This window comes from Chiloscyllium punctatum, chromosome 39, assembly GCF_047496795.1.
Source record: "Chiloscyllium punctatum isolate Juve2018m chromosome 39, sChiPun1.3, whole genome shotgun sequence".
Taxonomy (NCBI): Eukaryota; Metazoa; Chordata; class Chondrichthyes; order Orectolobiformes; family Hemiscylliidae; genus Chiloscyllium; species Chiloscyllium punctatum.
The window spans coordinates 38,422,882-38,439,404 of NC_092777.1; the positions used below are offsets into that span (position 1 = coordinate 38,422,882).

The 16,523-nt window shown below is 40.5% G+C and overlaps 2 protein-coding genes across 3 annotated transcripts in view; one reads left to right on the forward strand and one right to left on the reverse strand.

Annotated features, from left to right (window-relative positions):
* LOC140463962 (UNC93-like protein MFSD11) overlaps positions 1–7,483 on the reverse strand; it is a 65,327-nt gene extending 57,844 nt beyond the window's left edge. The window contains exon 1 of the mRNA XM_072558473.1: positions 6,400–7,483. Coding sequence (XP_072414574.1) covers positions 6,400–6,495 — 96 coding nt within the window. The 5' untranslated portion in view covers positions 6,496–7,483. The remainder of the gene's footprint in view (positions 1–6,399) is intronic.
* A 256-nt stretch (positions 7,484–7,739) lies between these two features.
* LOC140463964 (serine/arginine-rich splicing factor 2-like) lies at positions 7,740–14,750 on the forward strand. 2 transcript variants are annotated; one of them, XR_011954827.1, is made up of 4 exons: positions 7,740–8,219; positions 9,660–9,970; positions 13,921–14,037; positions 14,370–14,750. XR_011954827.1 is itself a non-coding variant. In XM_072558475.1 (3 exons), the coding sequence occupies exons 1-2, from the start codon at positions 7,867–7,869 to the stop codon at positions 9,946–9,948; spliced, it is 642 nt and encodes a 213-aa protein (XP_072414576.1). In that variant the 5' UTR covers positions 7,740–7,866; the 3' UTR covers positions 9,949–9,970; positions 13,921–14,750. The 2 variants fall into 2 exon arrangements, 1 of the variants encoding a protein (XP_072414576.1); XM_072558475.1 differs by having other exon boundaries at positions 13,921–14,750.
* The last annotated feature ends 1,773 nt before the right edge of the window (positions 14,751–16,523 follow it).

The following is a 16,523-nucleotide window of genomic DNA, read 5'->3' on the forward strand; positions in this document are numbered from 1 at the left end:
GGGAAAGCAAATCTTAGCAGGCCTTATACACTTAATTAAGGCCGTAGGGAATGTTACTGAACAAAGAGACCTTGGAATGCAGGTTCATAGCTCCTTGAAAGTGGAGTCGCAAGTAGATAGGATAGTGAAGAAGGCTTTTGGTATGCTTTCTTTTCTTGGTCAGAGTAGTGAGTACAGCGGTTGGGAGGTCATGCTGCAGCTGTACAGGACATTGGTTAGGCCACAGTTGGAATATTGCAGGCAATTTGGGTCTCCTTCCTATCAGAAAGATGTTGTGAGACTTGAAAGGGTTCAGAAAGGATTTCCAAAGATGTTGCCAGGGCTGGAGGATTTGAGCTACAGGGAGAGGCTGAACAGGCTGGGGCTATTTTCCCTGGAGCATTGGAGACTGAGGGGATACCTTATAGAGGTTTACAAAATCATTAGGGGCATGGATAGGATAAGTAGACAAAGTTTTTCCCCTGGGGTCAGAGAGTCCAGAACTAGAGGGCATAGGTTTAGGGTGAGAGGGGAAAAGATTTTTCACACAGAGGATGGTACTTGTATGGAATGAGCTGCCAGAACAAGTGGTGGAGGCTGGTACAATTACAATATTTAAAAGGCATTTGGATGGGTACATGAATAGGAAGGGTTTGGAGGGATATGGGCTGGGTGCTGGCAGGTGGGACTAAATTGGGTTGGGATATCTGGTCGGCATGGACGGGTTGGACCGAAGGGTCTGTTTCCATGTTGTACATCTCTATGACTCTATTACTCCACTTCCAATCAGCCAATTTTCTATCCATGTTGCTATTGGCTTTCATCCCATGATATATAACTTTGCTCTTGTGGCAATGTATCAAATACCTTCTGGAAGTCCACATATACTACATCAATAGCTTTGCAATCATCAAGCCTTCTGTTTAGACCAGAGTGGTGTTGGAAAAGCACAGCAGGTCAGGCAGCATCTGAGGAGCAGGAAAATCGACGTTTTGGGCAAAAGCCCTTCATCAGGAATAGAAGCAGGAAGCCTCCAGGGTGGAGAGATAAATGGGGAGGGGGTGGGCGGGGAGCTGGGGCTGGGGAGAAGGTAGCAAAGAGTACAATAGCTGAATGGGGGTGGGGATGGAGGTGATAGGTCAGAGGGGAGGGTGGAGCAGAGGAAGGGAGATTGGCAGGTAGGACAGGTCATGAGGACAGTGCTGAGCTGGAAGGTTGGAGCTGGGGTAAGGTGGGGGGAGGAGAAATGAGGAAACTGGTGAAGTCCACTTTGAGGCCCTGGGGTTGAAGTGTTCCGAGGTGGAAGATGAGGCCTCCTCCACCGCTGCTCCCTACCACCCAATGCCTGGAGGAAGAACGCCTCATCTTCCGTCTCAGAACACTTCAACCCCAGGGCATCAATGTGGACTTCACCAGTTTCCTCATTTCCCCTCCCCCCCACCTTACCCCAGTTTCAAACTTCCAGCTCAGCACTGTCCTCATGACCTGTCCTACCTGCCAATCTCCCTTCCTCTGCTCCACCCTCCCCTCTGACCTATCACCTCCATCCCCCACCCCCATTCACGTATTGTACTCATCGCTACCATCCCCCACCCTCCTCTCTAACCTATCACCTCAACCCCCACACGTGATGTTGTACTTCAGTTTTCTAACATGGCATAGGCTATCCTATCATCCTGGGTATCACTGATACCTTGTTAACCATTCCTCAATCACAAATAAAAACTCCACCACAACAAAACTTCTGGCCATTAAATGTCATTCTCTGAACAATCCTGAAAATGAACAACTTCATCCATTTTATTTCTAGCTATGTGAAAAGTCTGCAAGCTATTCATAAATAAAAAACCATCATACGAGATTAAACCAATCCCGATGTATAAACATACATTACATGGCTTTTTACAAATCAAATCAAAGCAAAGCAAACGTGGCAACTCCAGTAAGGAGCATAACCGGGATGGGAGGAAGTGAAAATTTTACTGGGGCATAAGCATTATACATCAAGGTGAGAAGTGATTGAGCATGTCATCTGCCATGGTTAGTGATTTAGAACAGATACAGGGCATGAGCTTTTTAGGAAACCACAAGCGGTGAGGGATTGCCATTCAATAATCTTAAATGGAATAATCCTAAAAACTTTACTTTTATTCATTCATGGGTTGAGGGCCAGGCTAGCATTTATTGCCCATCATTAATTTCCCAATGAGCAGTCAACCACAATGCTGTGGATCTGGAGTCACAGATAGGTCAGACCTGGTAAGGACAGTAGTTTACTTCCTTAAAAGGACATTATTGAATCAAATGGGTTTTTCCTGACAATCAGCAATGATTTTATGCTCATCAAGACTTTTAATTCCAGATTGTCCAAAAATTGAATTCAAACACCATGGCAGGATTCAAATTCAGGTCTCCAGAACATTATCTGGGTTTACAGGTTAATAGTCTAACAATAATACCATTAAACCAGAGGAAGTGGTGGAGGCTGGTACAATTACAACGTTTAAAAGGCATCTGGATGGATACATGAATAGGAAGAGGGATATGGGCTAATTGCGGGCACATTGGACTAAGTTAATTTAGGATAGTTGGTCGATGTGGATGAGTTGGACCAAAGGGTCTGTTTCTGTGCTGGACCTCTCTATGACTCTCCTAATTTGTTAAAATGTGTTTTTCAAATTATATTTGAACTAAGAATGGCACACACACCGTTGCAAAGAATCTAAAATTGACTTCAACATTTCTGCAGCATCAAGGAAATTAGCTTTGCTTTCCTTTTTGATCATGATCTAACCAATCCTGCCAGGACCTACTGATATGTGGATTTTAGATGCCAACAAATGGACTGAGCACTGATAAGTGGAGCAATTTGTCATTACTCAACATTAAAGTCCTAAACTAGATTAGAAGAGCTAGAACTTTGATAAAATCCTATTCCACACTAGATTAACTCACATCAAGGGATATAGAGGGACAGAGAGGGAGGTAACGGGGTGGAGGAGTTGCATTACTGGTCAGAGAGGATATCACAGCAGTGCTGAAGGAGGGCACTATGGAGGATTTGAGCAGTCAGGAAATATGGGCAGAGTTCAGAAATAAAAAGGGTGCGTTAACAATGTTGGGGCTGTACTACAGGCCTCCCAACAGTGAGCATGAGGTAGAATTCCAAATATGTAAACAGATTACAGAAAGATGGAGGAGCAACAGGGTGGTGGTGATGGGAGATTTTAATTTTCCGAATATTGACTGGGATTCACTTAGTGTTAGAGTTTTAGATGGAGCAGAATTTGTAAGAAGCATCCTCGAAGGTTTTATAGAGCAGTCTGTAAATAGTCCAACTCGGAAAGGGGCCATACTAGTCCAGGTGTTGGTCAATGAGCCCAGCCAGATGGTTGAAGTTTCAGTCGGAGATTATTTTGGTAATAGTGATAACAATTCCATAAGTTTTAGAATATTCATGGACAAATTTGAGAATGGTAAATTGGGGGAAGGCTAACTATACCAAAATTTGCCAGGAGCTGGGGAATGTGGATTGGGAGTAGCTGTTTGAAGGTAAATCCACATTTGACATGTGGGAGGCTTTTAAAGAGAAATCGATTGGAGTGCACGCGAGGCATGTCCCTGTGAAAATGAGGGATAGAAATGGCAAGATTAGGGAACCATGGATGGCAGGTGAAATTGTGAGATGAGCTAAGAGGAAAAAGGTCTAGGTGACTGAAAACAGATGAAGCTTTGGAAGAATATCGGAAAAGTAGGACCAATCTGAAACAAGGAATTAAGAGGGCAAAAAGTGTCTTGAAATATTTTTAACAAACAGGGTTAAGGAAAATCCCAAAGCCATTTCTTCATATAAGGGTAACTCGAGAAAGGACTGGCCCACTCAAGGACAAAGGAGGGAAGCTATGCATGGAGTTAGAGAAAACAGGTGAGATTCTTGATGAGTACTTTGCATCGATATTCACCAAGAAGATGTTTTTAACAGATGCTGAGGTTAGGGATAGAGGTTTGATTATTCTAGGTCAAGTCAGTATAAGGAGGGAGGAAGTGTTCGGTATTCTAAAAGGCATTAGGTGGACAAGTCCCAAGGTCTGGATGGGATCTATCCCAGGTTACTAAGGGAAGTGAGAGAAGAAATAGCTCGGGCCTTAACAGATATCTTTGCAGCATCCTTGAATATGGGTGAGGTGCCGGAGGACTGGAGAATTGCTAATGTTGTCCCCCTGTTTTAGAAGGGTAGCAGCGATAATCAAGGTAATTTGAGACTGGTGATAGCGAGTTTTGAGAAGATTTGTAGCTCAGGTTGAGGTTCTGGATGTAGGTTTGCTCGCTGAGCTGGAAGGTTCATTTCCAGATGTTTCGTCACCATACTAGGTAATTTCTTCAGCGGGTCTCCGGGCGAAGCACTGTTAATAATTCCTGTTTTCTATTTAAATGTGTGGGTTTCTTTGTGTTGGTGATGTCATTTCCTGTTCTTTTTCTCAGGGGGTGGTAGATGGGGTCTAACTTGATGTGTTTGTTGATAGAGTTCTGGTTGGAATACCATGCTTCTAGGAATTCTTGGGCATGTCTCTGTTTGGCTTGTCCTAGGATGGATGTGTCGTCCCTGGTACCAGGATACATGAACATCAACTAACCACAAAATGACTTGACCCTCTCTTACTCGTATCCTTACATACAGACGAGGAAGGACACCACTTCGACTGGGACAACACATCTATCCTAGACTGGTGAGCCTGCGTCAATGGTTGGGAAGCTGCTGGAAAAGGGTTAGGATCTATTTATCTTTGGAAGAAAATAGGCTTACCAATGATAGGCAGCATGGTTTTTGCAGGAAAGTCACGTCTTACCAACTTAATAGAATTCTTTGAGAAAGTGATAAAGTTGATTAATGAGGGAAGGGCTTTAGATGTTATATACATGGACTTCAGTAAGGCGTTTGATAAGGTTCCTCATTGTACGCTGATGGAGAAAGTGAAGTTGTATGTGGTCCAGGCTGTTCCAACTGGACAGATAGAAAACTGGCTGGGTAGCAGGAGTCAGTGGTAGTAGTGGAAGGAGCTTCTTAAAATGGAGAACTGTGATCAGTGGTGTTCCACGTGGATCTATGTTGGGACCACTGTTTTTTGTGATATACATAAATGATCTGGAAGAAGGTATAGGTGGTCTGATTAGCAAATTTGCAGACAACACGAAGATTGGTAGCGAAAACGGCTGTCAGAGAATGCAGCAGAATATGAATATGGATAGATTGGAGAGTTGGGCAGAGAACTAGCAAATGGAGCACAATCCATGCAAATGCAAGGTAATGCATCTTGGAAGGTCAAATTCAAGAACTGTATGGTAAATGGAAAAGCCCTGGGCAATACTGATATACAGAGTGATATGGATATTCAGGTCCATTGTACCCTGAAGGTGGCAACACAGGTCGATAGAGTAGTCAAGGAGGCATACAGAATGCTTTCCTTCATCGGACAGGGTATTGAGTACAAGAGTTGGGAGGTCATGTTACAGCTGTATAGGACTTTGGTTCTGCCACATTTGGAATACTGCACACAGTTCTGGTCGCCATATTACCAAAAGGATGTGGATGCTTTAGAGAGGGTGAAGAGGAGGTTCACCAAGATGTTGCCTGATATGGATGGCGTGAGCTATGAAAAGAGGTCAGTAAATTATTTTCATGAGAAAGACGAAGGTTGAGGGGGATCCTGACTGAGGTCTACAAAATCAGGAGAAATATTGAAAGGGTGGATAGCAAGAAGCTTTTTCCGAGAGTGGGGGACTCAATTACCAGGGGTCACAAGTTCAAGGTGAGAGGGGAAATGTTTAAGGGAGATATGCATGGTAAGTTCTTTACACAGAGGGTGGTGGATGCCTAGAACACGTTGCCAGCAGAGGTGCTAGAGGCAGGCCTAATAGCATAATTTAAGAGGTATCTAGACAGATACATGAAAGGGCAGGGAACATAGGGATACAGATCCTTGAAAAAATAGGCGACAGGTTTAGATAGAATCTGGACCTGAATCTGGAAAGGGTACAGGCTTGCAGGGCTGAAGGGCCTGTTCGTGTACTGTAATTATCTTTGTTCTATATACATTTGGAAAGCTTTATTTTAAAAAAAAATGCTCCTTCAACCTGAAATGCAATAGGTTTAATCTAAGAAAATATTTCTCAAACAATCTTCAAATTGAGAGAAGTTAAAATACATAAACTATTTTATCAATGCAAAACCTACAGAGGCAGTTTCATGGTTAAATTCATCAATAAAGTGTAAACTACCTTTGTCCTTACAGATTTTCACAGAATTAAATATTACATTTGTACTGAAGGCTTCAAAAGGAAACAAAATTAAAGTTACAATTTCCTTCTAACATTAAATGAAATTATGGAAATGGCATGAATTCAGGTTCACTAAGTACTCACTTCTATGTTGCCACCAGTTTGAAAGGCACTGAAAACTAACAGAAAGCCACATCCCAAAATTATGACATTGATGAGTTTTGTTCCTTCTGGTGTCATTGTTAAATATCTAGGTATTTACTGTTGAGCAGTTTTGCTTGGTAATACTTTTTTTGGTTCTGACTGGCAAACTTCAACACAATACTCTTCCAAATTCCAGGTTTTCGTTGCAATAGGAATTTCCTCTGGCACAAAGACTGTCTCTCGCTCATCAGCTTCTTTCCCCTCTCAATCACTTTTCTCCCACATTCACTCTCCGCCCCTCCCCTTTCTCTCTTTCCTTTGCTCAGTCATCTTCCCTCACTCTCCGCCCCTCCCCTTTCTCTCTTTCCTTTGCTCAGTCACCTTCCCTCACTCTCCGCCCCTCCCCTTTCTCTCTTTCCTTTGCTCAATCACCTTCCCTCACTCTCCGCCCCTCCCCTTTCTCTCTTTCCTTTGCTCAGTCACCTTCCCTCACTCTCCGCCCCTCCCCTTTCTCTCTTTCCTTTGCCCAGTCACCTTCCCTCACTCTCCGCCCCTCCCCTTTCTCTCTTTCCTTTGCTCAGTCACCTTCCCTCACTCTCCGCCCCTCCCCTTTCTCTCCTTCCTTTGGGCAGTCACCTTCCCTCACTCTCCGCCCCTCCCCTTTCTCTCCTTCCTTTGGGCAGTCACCTTCCCTCACTCTCCGCCCCTCCCCTTTCTCTCTTTCCTTTGGTCAGTCACCTTCACTCAATCCCTGGCCCTCCCAATCTCTCCTCCTCTCGCCCACTTTATGCTGCTCCTCAATCAGTCAGCTCCCTCCTTCCATTTCCGTCTCTTGTTCTTCCCTCAATCAGTCTCTTTCTCATCAAACACTCTCTTTCCTCCTCAATCCCTTCTTCTTCCACCTCACACTCACTAACTCATTGCGAAACAACATCACCCGCACAATACCGGAAACAACATACGCATGCGCCATAATCGGAAATGACCGTTAGCATTTGAAAATTTTCCGCTCAAGTGGATTTAATTTGGTGTTCCAAAGTCGTAGCTAATGACACGGCTGACGGTTTCCCGTTCGACACTAAACGCAACGTTTAACGCCGTTGGCATTGATGAATATGAACCGAATAAAGAGCAGATTAGGCCGAAGGCCCTTGAACTACAAATCCCATGTGGCACCGCGGTTGCCAGGAATTAATTGCTGAGTCAGTGACAAAACAAAATGTACAGAAATTATAGTTGTTGACTTTAAAAGTTACATTGCTATGAATAAATTCTTATTGTAATTGAAATGTATATTTCGGGTAGTTCCCCAACCTCATCCTCGCGATGTCACAGTGTGTTTCCGGGTCAAGCAGGCGCCATCTTGTGATTGTCGTTGGGCCAGCTGCTGGTTTTCTGGCGGTTTTCACACGGACCAGATTCTTCCTCTTAACGTCTCGCTGCTCGCAGCCTAGGTTGATCGAAGCGATGAGTTACGGCCGAATGCCCCCCGATATCGAAGGGATGACTTCACTCAAGGTGGACAACCTGACTTACCGCACGTCGCCCGAGACGCTGAAGCGCGTGTTCGAGAAGTATGGCAAAGTGGGCGACGTATACATCCCCCGGGACCGCTTCACCCGGGAGAGCCGCGGCTTCGCCTTCGTCCGCTTCCACGACAAGAGGGACGCCGAGGATGCTATCGACGCCATGGACGGCGCGATGCTGGACGGCAGGGAACTGAGGGTGCAAATGGCGCGCTATGGTCGCCCAGCCGAGTCCCACCGCCGAGGAGGCTCGTCCCGCCGCTACAGCGGCGCCTACGGCCGGAGAAGCCGCAGGTTGGTGGCGGCGCGCGTTAATTTTTACCCGATTTTTGGGTGGCGGACTGAATGGGACTTTGATCAAGTCCAACCCCCTCCTCTTCCTCTGTACACTTGTGAGAGTCGCCATTAGATTGACTAATCCCAGATTTATTCGATGTACTCGGGAACTTGCTTCATTCGTAAGGACAGATATCGATTTCACCTTATTCAAATTCATCGGTCGTATAAACCCGCTTAGAAAAGGCAACAGCTTTGGTTTAAATTCAAATCAAAAGGCCGATTAGGTTTTTAAGTAACTAGTTTATTTTATCGCAAGTAGATACACATTTTCTTTTTCAACAGTTTTGTTTTTATCTTTATACTGCTAGCTAATAGATATCTTGCCGAGGGAGGCTGTTTTCACAGACTCTAGACGGTTATTAAAAACTGACTCTTTTGTTGCACTTCTTTTGATAAGGATGTGCTTTACTGAGCCTGGGCATAAAGTATTTTTGTATCGTACAGTTATCACTCCTGAGATACCGTGAGCCAACTGGACAACTTAGTTAAAGGCGTGTTTATTTCGTTTCTTGCTTGTTGAACAAATAAAATATTTGGGAGGAAGGGTTATGACAGACAGTGATACCATTTTTGATCTTTCAACATTCGAGGGAAAATTCAAATCAATAGTAATCATATTGTTTTATAGAAATGAAGCTTGCTCCTTAAAATTCTGTTGCACAACATTGTGAATTCCTTTTCGAATATGATTTAGATTTATTTTCGGAAGTGTTTATTGTGTTTTTATCATCTAATTTATTGGGCTCCATGTATTTCTTTGTTCTGTGGAACAACTGTTTCTGACACTGTACTGCTTCAAACCATGTAAATCTCTGGGGGGAGTTGGTTGACTTTGGCTGTCTTAGCTTTGTGTTGTCAGCACAACAACGATTATTTGTGGGTGTGTCATCCTTCGCATTTGTAAGGTGATGCTAACCATTCTATTTTTTTGCAGATGCAAATTACAGACACTAAGTTGCATGCAATAATTAAATTGTCCTATTGGTGAATTGCATGGCTAAAATACTTTAGAGATTTAATAGTTGTCTTTATTTCCTAATGTGCCTAGGCTGTAATATAAACCCAGTGAAGTCAAAAGCTTTGTATTGTGTTGTTTAATGAGCTCAAGATGGAAAGATTGCTCCTGGAAAGAACCACCCAGGTGGATTTTAGGTGATGGATAGTTTGTTATCTGTGCTCTGTTGTCCCTTGGTTACATTTCCTATCATGAGTTGTGTACACAAATTATGAAATAGAGTTCAAGGGAGACATTGAGAGGCGATGTTAATTAGGAAGCTCAAATGCAGAAAGTTTTGGGTGTAGGGGCTATAAAAACTGGGTTTTGTGTCAGAGATTTCATTTTTTTTCTTGGTTTTATTTTGCACTTATTTATCTCACTAAAACTTTCCTTTTTAGTCCTAGAAGACGACGTCGATCCCGTACAAGGTCCAGAAGTCGAACTAGATCAAGATCTCGCTACAGCAGGTCCAGGTCTCGTTCCTATTCTCGATCTAGATCTCGTTCCAAATCTAGATCTGCTGAAAGATCAAGGTCTAAGTCAAAGTCTAAATCAAAGTCAAGGTCTCGGTCTGTATCAAGATCGAGAAGTGGATCGCGAATGTCTCAAGGATCAAAGTCAAAATCCCGGTCTAAAACCCCCATATACGCAAGATCTCCACAGAAAGATGGAATTGAATCACCGTAAAAAAGTGGTAAATTGCACCAAAGTGAGTAAATACACTAAAGCAGTGGAATTGGGTTTTTCTCTGAAATAAGAATGCATGTTTATGGTTTTAAGAGTGAACAAATATCTAAACTATTAAAGTTGCACTCGGTTATTGGATTTTTTTAAAGGGGATACCTCGATGCTGAATCCATTGAATTTCCACTGTTAGTCATGGAGGATAATTTCTCAACTTCCATTTTGTTATTGAAACCATTGCACATTAATTTATCTGTATGTATCTCTGTTCATGCAGCTGAAACATTAATTCCTGAAATCAACTTCAGCCCAGGCAGTTAGTAAGTTGTATTATAGACTGAGCAGTCCTGCATACTTCCCATAACTTGCTAATTCATCTCTTCACACTTTTATCAGCATCCGGAATGCAAAATCTCTAATTTCCTCAGAAATGTGACAGTTTTGACTGAAAGTCTGCAGGGGCCTCAAGTTGAAAATATTGGCCTTTGAGCCAATGCGATGCTGGTGGTTCCCTCTTTGACACAGGCTTCAGTCCACATCAGTACAGGGGGTGGTGAAGAAACATTTTTTCAGAGAGAATTCCTGCTTCTTTGTTTTTAAAGTGTTTTGAGGAATTGATTAACTTGCATTTTTTCCTATTTAGGAGGGGTGCTGGCCTGGGGGAGTTGCTGTGCCCAGCAGTGTGAGAGCTGAATGAGCAAACAGTTGAAATAAGACAGTTGCTGAAGTCATGATGCCAAGGTGCTGCTGCTTCTGATAATTTGGCTCCTTCACACTTAAGGCACAGTAACTTATTCAAATCATTTTTCCTAGTTTTTTTCGACTACATTTGGATTTGAACAGCAGCAGGAGAAAAAAAGTAAAACAATATAGTACTTAATTATATTTATTTTAAAGAGGTAGCAACATGGACATTGATTTTTTTTTATAAAATGTATGCTGCTGGTTCCTCTTGTGGCTTGACAGACTTTGTGAGCCCTATGCATTCAAATCTTGTGAATAATCTTCTTGTCTGAAGCTTAATGGCAGGTGAACAATGTTACAGTGATGATTTAAGATTCTGAAAAAAAATCAAGTGCACCCACAAAAAATGGGAATAATGTAGGAAGAATGTGAATGCCTGAAATGGAAAAAAAAGTTCATGTTTCAGATTGAGGCCACTTGTTATGCTGAACAAAGTGAGAATTTGACCACTCCCTCCCAATTTTCTCGCCTTCATTTTTTATTTTGGAAGGAGTACAAATATGGGCAGAAGATATTTTAAAGATTGAAGTAGATTATGGATCATGTGGGAATTTTATTTTTCTAATTTTACTGAAGGTTTTACACAAGTAGACCAATGAAATCACCTAATTCCTCAAAACTCCAGAGAATACAGACCCAGTTTCCGCAATCACTTTTGAAATTATGCAGCTAGTTGTGGACGCAATAACAATACTATATTGAATTGTTTTTCTGACACCGATTTCCAGAGTAAACTTAAACAGTGTTAACGATGCGCCTTGTCCTCAACCTTGCTTTACCACTGCCTTCACCAGAAGAGTAATTGTTAACTAATACAATTGTAGGCATCTCACAGGTCTTGTTTTCGTGGTTATGCTATCTTTGGGTCAAGCGGTCACTTCGCTGTCTGTCATCCACTCTTGAGTGACTGCTACTCTTACTTGCTTGTACCTCATGCACTTCTTTTTACCCTGTACCTTTTCTAGCACACAGAACTTCACCCTTTTCTCCTACTTTCACACCCACATTTCTTTCGCATCTAATTTTAGCCTGCAACAACTAACTAACCATTTCTGCAATAAAGCAGTGAAACTTCGATAACACCTTTCTGATGTTTGAGTGCTTGGCAGTAGTGATCTATATTTTCATGACACTTGTGGTTTTGGGGCTTTGAGGGATTCTGTGCACAATCAATATCATCTTATAGTTTTTAAATTCAGTGTTTAGTTCAATATATGCATTAATATATTGCATAATTTAATACTACTTTTAACCACCAAATGGTAAATCTCAAACTACTTAACTTTCTTCATGCTATCTCTCATTTTGCATTACAGTAGGTTATCTTGTTTCATTTCACAATTCCCATTTTTGGAAGTAAAATGTCCATGATTGAAATACTCTATATCCTGTTATAAAATTGAAAGTCATTATCTTCTATTTTTAAAATATTTTTATTCACAATTCAGTTATTTTGGCTTTAAATAATTTTTTAAATGGAAAACAACTTGGTTCACAATGTAAGTAGTTTTTTGGACTTGTGCATTGCTGATTGCTGCAGATGTTCAATGAATGGTGATGCTGCAATTTGCTACCATGACAGCAACAGACTCTGCACTATTATGTCCTATGAATCTCTTAACCCAAGTAAGATTTGAATTTATTATAACCTAAAATTTAACAATCAAGAATTTAATATATTTTTGGTGTGATTTTTGGCAAGGCTACAAATATTGCTCAACCCTGGTTGCATTCAGATTAGGGTGGTTGGATCACCTTTAACTGCTGCAGTATTTGTCGTGGAATCATTAGAATAGTACAGTTCTGATGCTCGAGTGGTATTGGGCGGGCAATTGAGATTTTTACCCAGCAATGATGAAGCAAGTTATTTTTAGTCCCAAGTCAGATTCCTTTTGTGTCTCTGGAATCATGATGATGTGTCCATGATTTTGCTTCTCATGTTCTTCAGGGTGGTAGAGGTCTTGTGGCAGGTAGGTGCTGTTGGAGTAAGCTTGGTGAGTTGATATACTGCATCCTGAGGATTATATGTACTGCAGTCGCAACAATACACTGGTGAAGGGATGGATATTGAGTTCACTGGCAAGGGTGCTGAGCAAGCGGATTACTTTGTCTTGGATAGTGCCACTTTTCTTCAGTTTTGTTGTGGCTGCATCCACCCAGGCAACTGGTGAGTATGTTATCAAGCTCCTGACTTTCAAGTGTGGAGTTAATATCGCTGTTGAACTCTTGGTTTAATACTACTATTACAGTGCAGTCAGGTGTAAGTGGATAAAATCAGCTCCACTTTGTCAACTGTTGAAAGGATTGTATTTAAATGATGACATCTACCATTTGTAAAATTTTGTCTTCTAAGTAATATGATAATTACATCTGCATGACCAATGAGTATTTTATTCAACTTGGTGATAATGTGAATTGCCAAATGTTACCAGCATCCGTTTTCTCTTTCCTCTGCATGACAAAGTTGATTATTTGATTTAACTTGAAGATTTGTTTTGTAATTTAATATAAATCTTAAAGTGGATACAAAATGAAACAAAATATTTATTTTGGTCACTACTATATTTACAATGAAATATTCAGACATCTCAGATTTTAGGTTTTGTAGATAGGACTGTAGGCTTTGATCATGATAGTGGAGATATCAAGAGTTGTTTCCTGTGGGAAATTGTACATGACTAGAATTGAAAACTGCACTTTGTAAATAATTTTTATTGGGTTATGTTCAATGCTCCAGAAATCATAATATTAATCTGTTTATGCAGAATTTTATTTGCATGTTTTCAAACCTTTAAAAAGTTTTTAATCAACTTTCCATTCAGCTTTGATACTAGCTACTTTACTATTTCCTGTGCAAACGTTTTGACATTATGGCAAATTAAACTTTTGTACCAGAGGCAACCTTATCTTCAGTGAGGCACACATTCAGGCTTTGTGTAGAAATGGTGTGGAACCTTTTTTTGTTACTTAATTGTTCATATCTAATATCATGTGACCTGAACGTTTTCCCCAACAATCCCATAAATATGAATTTAATAGAATGTACTCTTTGGGGAAAGTATATTTTCAGATTTTAGTAATCCTGTTATGAGAAGAAAGGAAAAGCTTGTGTTGATCAGGCGTTTGACTAAGTTTAACTTCTACAATTCTAGTAAACAAGGTTATTTTAGATATTTTTAACATTTATGAAGTAGATTATTTTTAAAATTTTGACTTGTCTTTTTGTTCTAGATATTCTGGATGGCTGGAAGATTTACATGGTAGATGCCTTGCAAGAAGTATCAGCTCTTGCCAACTGTTTAGATGATGGAGAGACCTTCCTAAAATAAGCAGTGATCTCCTTAAAAGGTTATTATAACATTATTGTTTATAATAGGTTTCGTCAGTTTAAGTCATGAATTAAAATTAGTGTCTGAGAAGGCTCATTATGTGTTGTGTGCCATCTGTGTTGCTATTAAACTTCTTACAATTTAGTGAAATGTTCGACTTCAGATGCATTTTGGCTTGGATATGTACATAAGGTAAAAAGCATGGGACGTATTTCCAGGTTTTGTAAAGTTTTTTTTTCTGTACGCTGAAGTAATTATCTTTCTAAATTTCAACTTTGCATATGTCTTCTTCTGTTATTTTTATTTCAGTCCAATACTAATCTTATTGTCTCATGTATTTTTGTGCACTAGGCGCAGTTGTGTAGCAGTTCTGTAAAGCGGGTTAGCTGTAAGGTGGCGTGTTGCAGTGCAGTGCAGAGTGCTTGGCTGTGTCCTGTATTCTCCTGATTGCTCCTGTAATGATGCCTTGACGTGCAGAAAATATGGCTGTCCAGTAAAATGCCTGTCAGCTGCACCTCCAGAGACGTGGCTGCGTGTAAATTATGGAGCAGGCAGTAAGCACCTTTAGCTACCTTGTTTTTGTACTTGGTAATGTGGTTTATCCATTTCCACATGGAATACACTGTTTAGAATGCTGTTAATTTTTGAAATTGAGTGTAATTAACAGTTTTGTTTGCTTCAATACATGAATCCTGTACAACTTGTAATATTAAAAAAAACATTTTTCTTGGTGTTAATTGTTCCATGTTTATAACTATTAAGAATGTATTCAGAAAGCAGTTTTTAAGTGATCATGGGAAATTGACAGACAGATATGTGGTTGCTTGATTGGGCTACTGCAGATGGGAACTAGAGTTTTGATGTACATGAAAACAATTGTGTGGGAGGTGGCAGTCTTTTGCTTAAACTCCCTCACACCTTTTTAAAAAGAAAAATCCATTGATCTACTCTGAAAATAATTAAACCTTCCTGGTCAATGTTAAATTTGACCATCTTTTGTAAAGTTAAAATTTATCTTTTGAGCGACTGTACAAGTGGATCCAGTGCGCTTGTGCTGGAAACTTCGCCCAGGCCTTAAAATTAATGATGTTGTTCATAAAAACTTGATTTCCATGCTTGGATATTTGTATTGGTTCATGATTTTTGCTCCACTGGGAAATCATTGTGTGGATCTGACGTAAGCTAAGCCTGGTTTCATTTAGATTGCAGCTTGAACTGCAAAACACAAGATTCAAATATCACTGGAACCTGTCTTGATTTCGGTTAGAACTCAAAATTTGCACAAACGTGCTAAGCAGATAATTACATATGTGCAAATGCAATTTTACTCAGATGAAGGAAAAATGCAGACCAGGCAATGAAGCATAACATATGGATGATCATAGCATGAATGGGAACAAATTATGAATTACATATACAATTTAATTCTGAAGTCTCACTTCTAGCTGTCGGAGTTTGTCTTGAAGCTGGAAGTGACCAAATAGCGCCATGAAAGAGTAGCCCAAGCAGCCCTGTCTGCCAGAGATGTTGGGCAAACCCAGGTCTTGCTGTTTTAGAAGATTGTACATACCATTTATTTTTACAAATATGGTGACATAAGAAATACTCCACACTCTGGATGAACCTTGTAACCTCTTTATACATTTAATCATAATGAAAGCTTTTTATCCTTTCTCTTAGATAATGAAAATTCTTAAATTTGACAATAGCGTACCTGGTTCCATAATGTTGGCTATACCACTGCACAATATAACTGTTCCAACTGGGTGTTTTAAGAGCTTACAGTATTCATAAGACGGAAGTTTTCATGCAGTAAGTGAAAGCTGGTGATTCATGCTTGCTACTGTGGTGTGTTTTTTAATATTGGATCAAATGTGTTTTTCAGGCTTACTGCAATATAACTCCAGACAGTACTTCTGCAAGTTTGAGAAATATTGTCCTAAAAATAGCTCATTTGTAATTGTTTCATAGCACAAATTTGCTCTTCCAAGTTATAACTATATTTGGAGTACCCATCTGTATTGTACAGCAGTTTTTACTGACATTGTAAAAGCTAAAACCTAAATATTGCTCAGCTTTTTGACTGAGGAAAAAGGTGTTTATATTTTCCCTTAACTCATTATTATGGTTAGAGCACACCAACAGTGAACAATGGATACACTTTTAAAACTGGGAGTGGGAATCAGTGTGGTTGGAATTTGGCAATAGCAGCAGCCATAAGTTTCCTGTTGGCAGTTTAAGGAATGGGGCCTGATAAAGATAGCATGTCATCTACATGCTGCCAGTATCAAAAGTGTAAGAGCTGAAATTTGGGTGAAAATAGGCTTTGAGTGTGAATATCAGGTCAATCTTTGGTAATGATGGATTTTGAAGTCTGGACAGAGTTGCTCTTAGCTTTGCATGGAACACTTGAAACAATTTTTGTGCTGTTTCTAGCTTAATCTTGCTATTTTAAGCTGGTGAGTAAACATTAATAACTAAAACCTTTGGATCCCAAAATTGTAG

Bases quoted from the DNA above. Each gene is read 5' to 3' on its own strand.
- LOC140463964 (XM_072558475.1), top strand. From the start codon at position 7,867: ATGAGTTACGGCCGAATGCCCCCCGATATCGAAGGGATGACTTCACTC. The intron at 8,220-9,659 runs GTTGGTGGCGGC...TTTCCTTTTTAG, and splicing joins TACGGCCGGAGAAGCCGCAG to TCCTAGAAGACGACGTCGAT.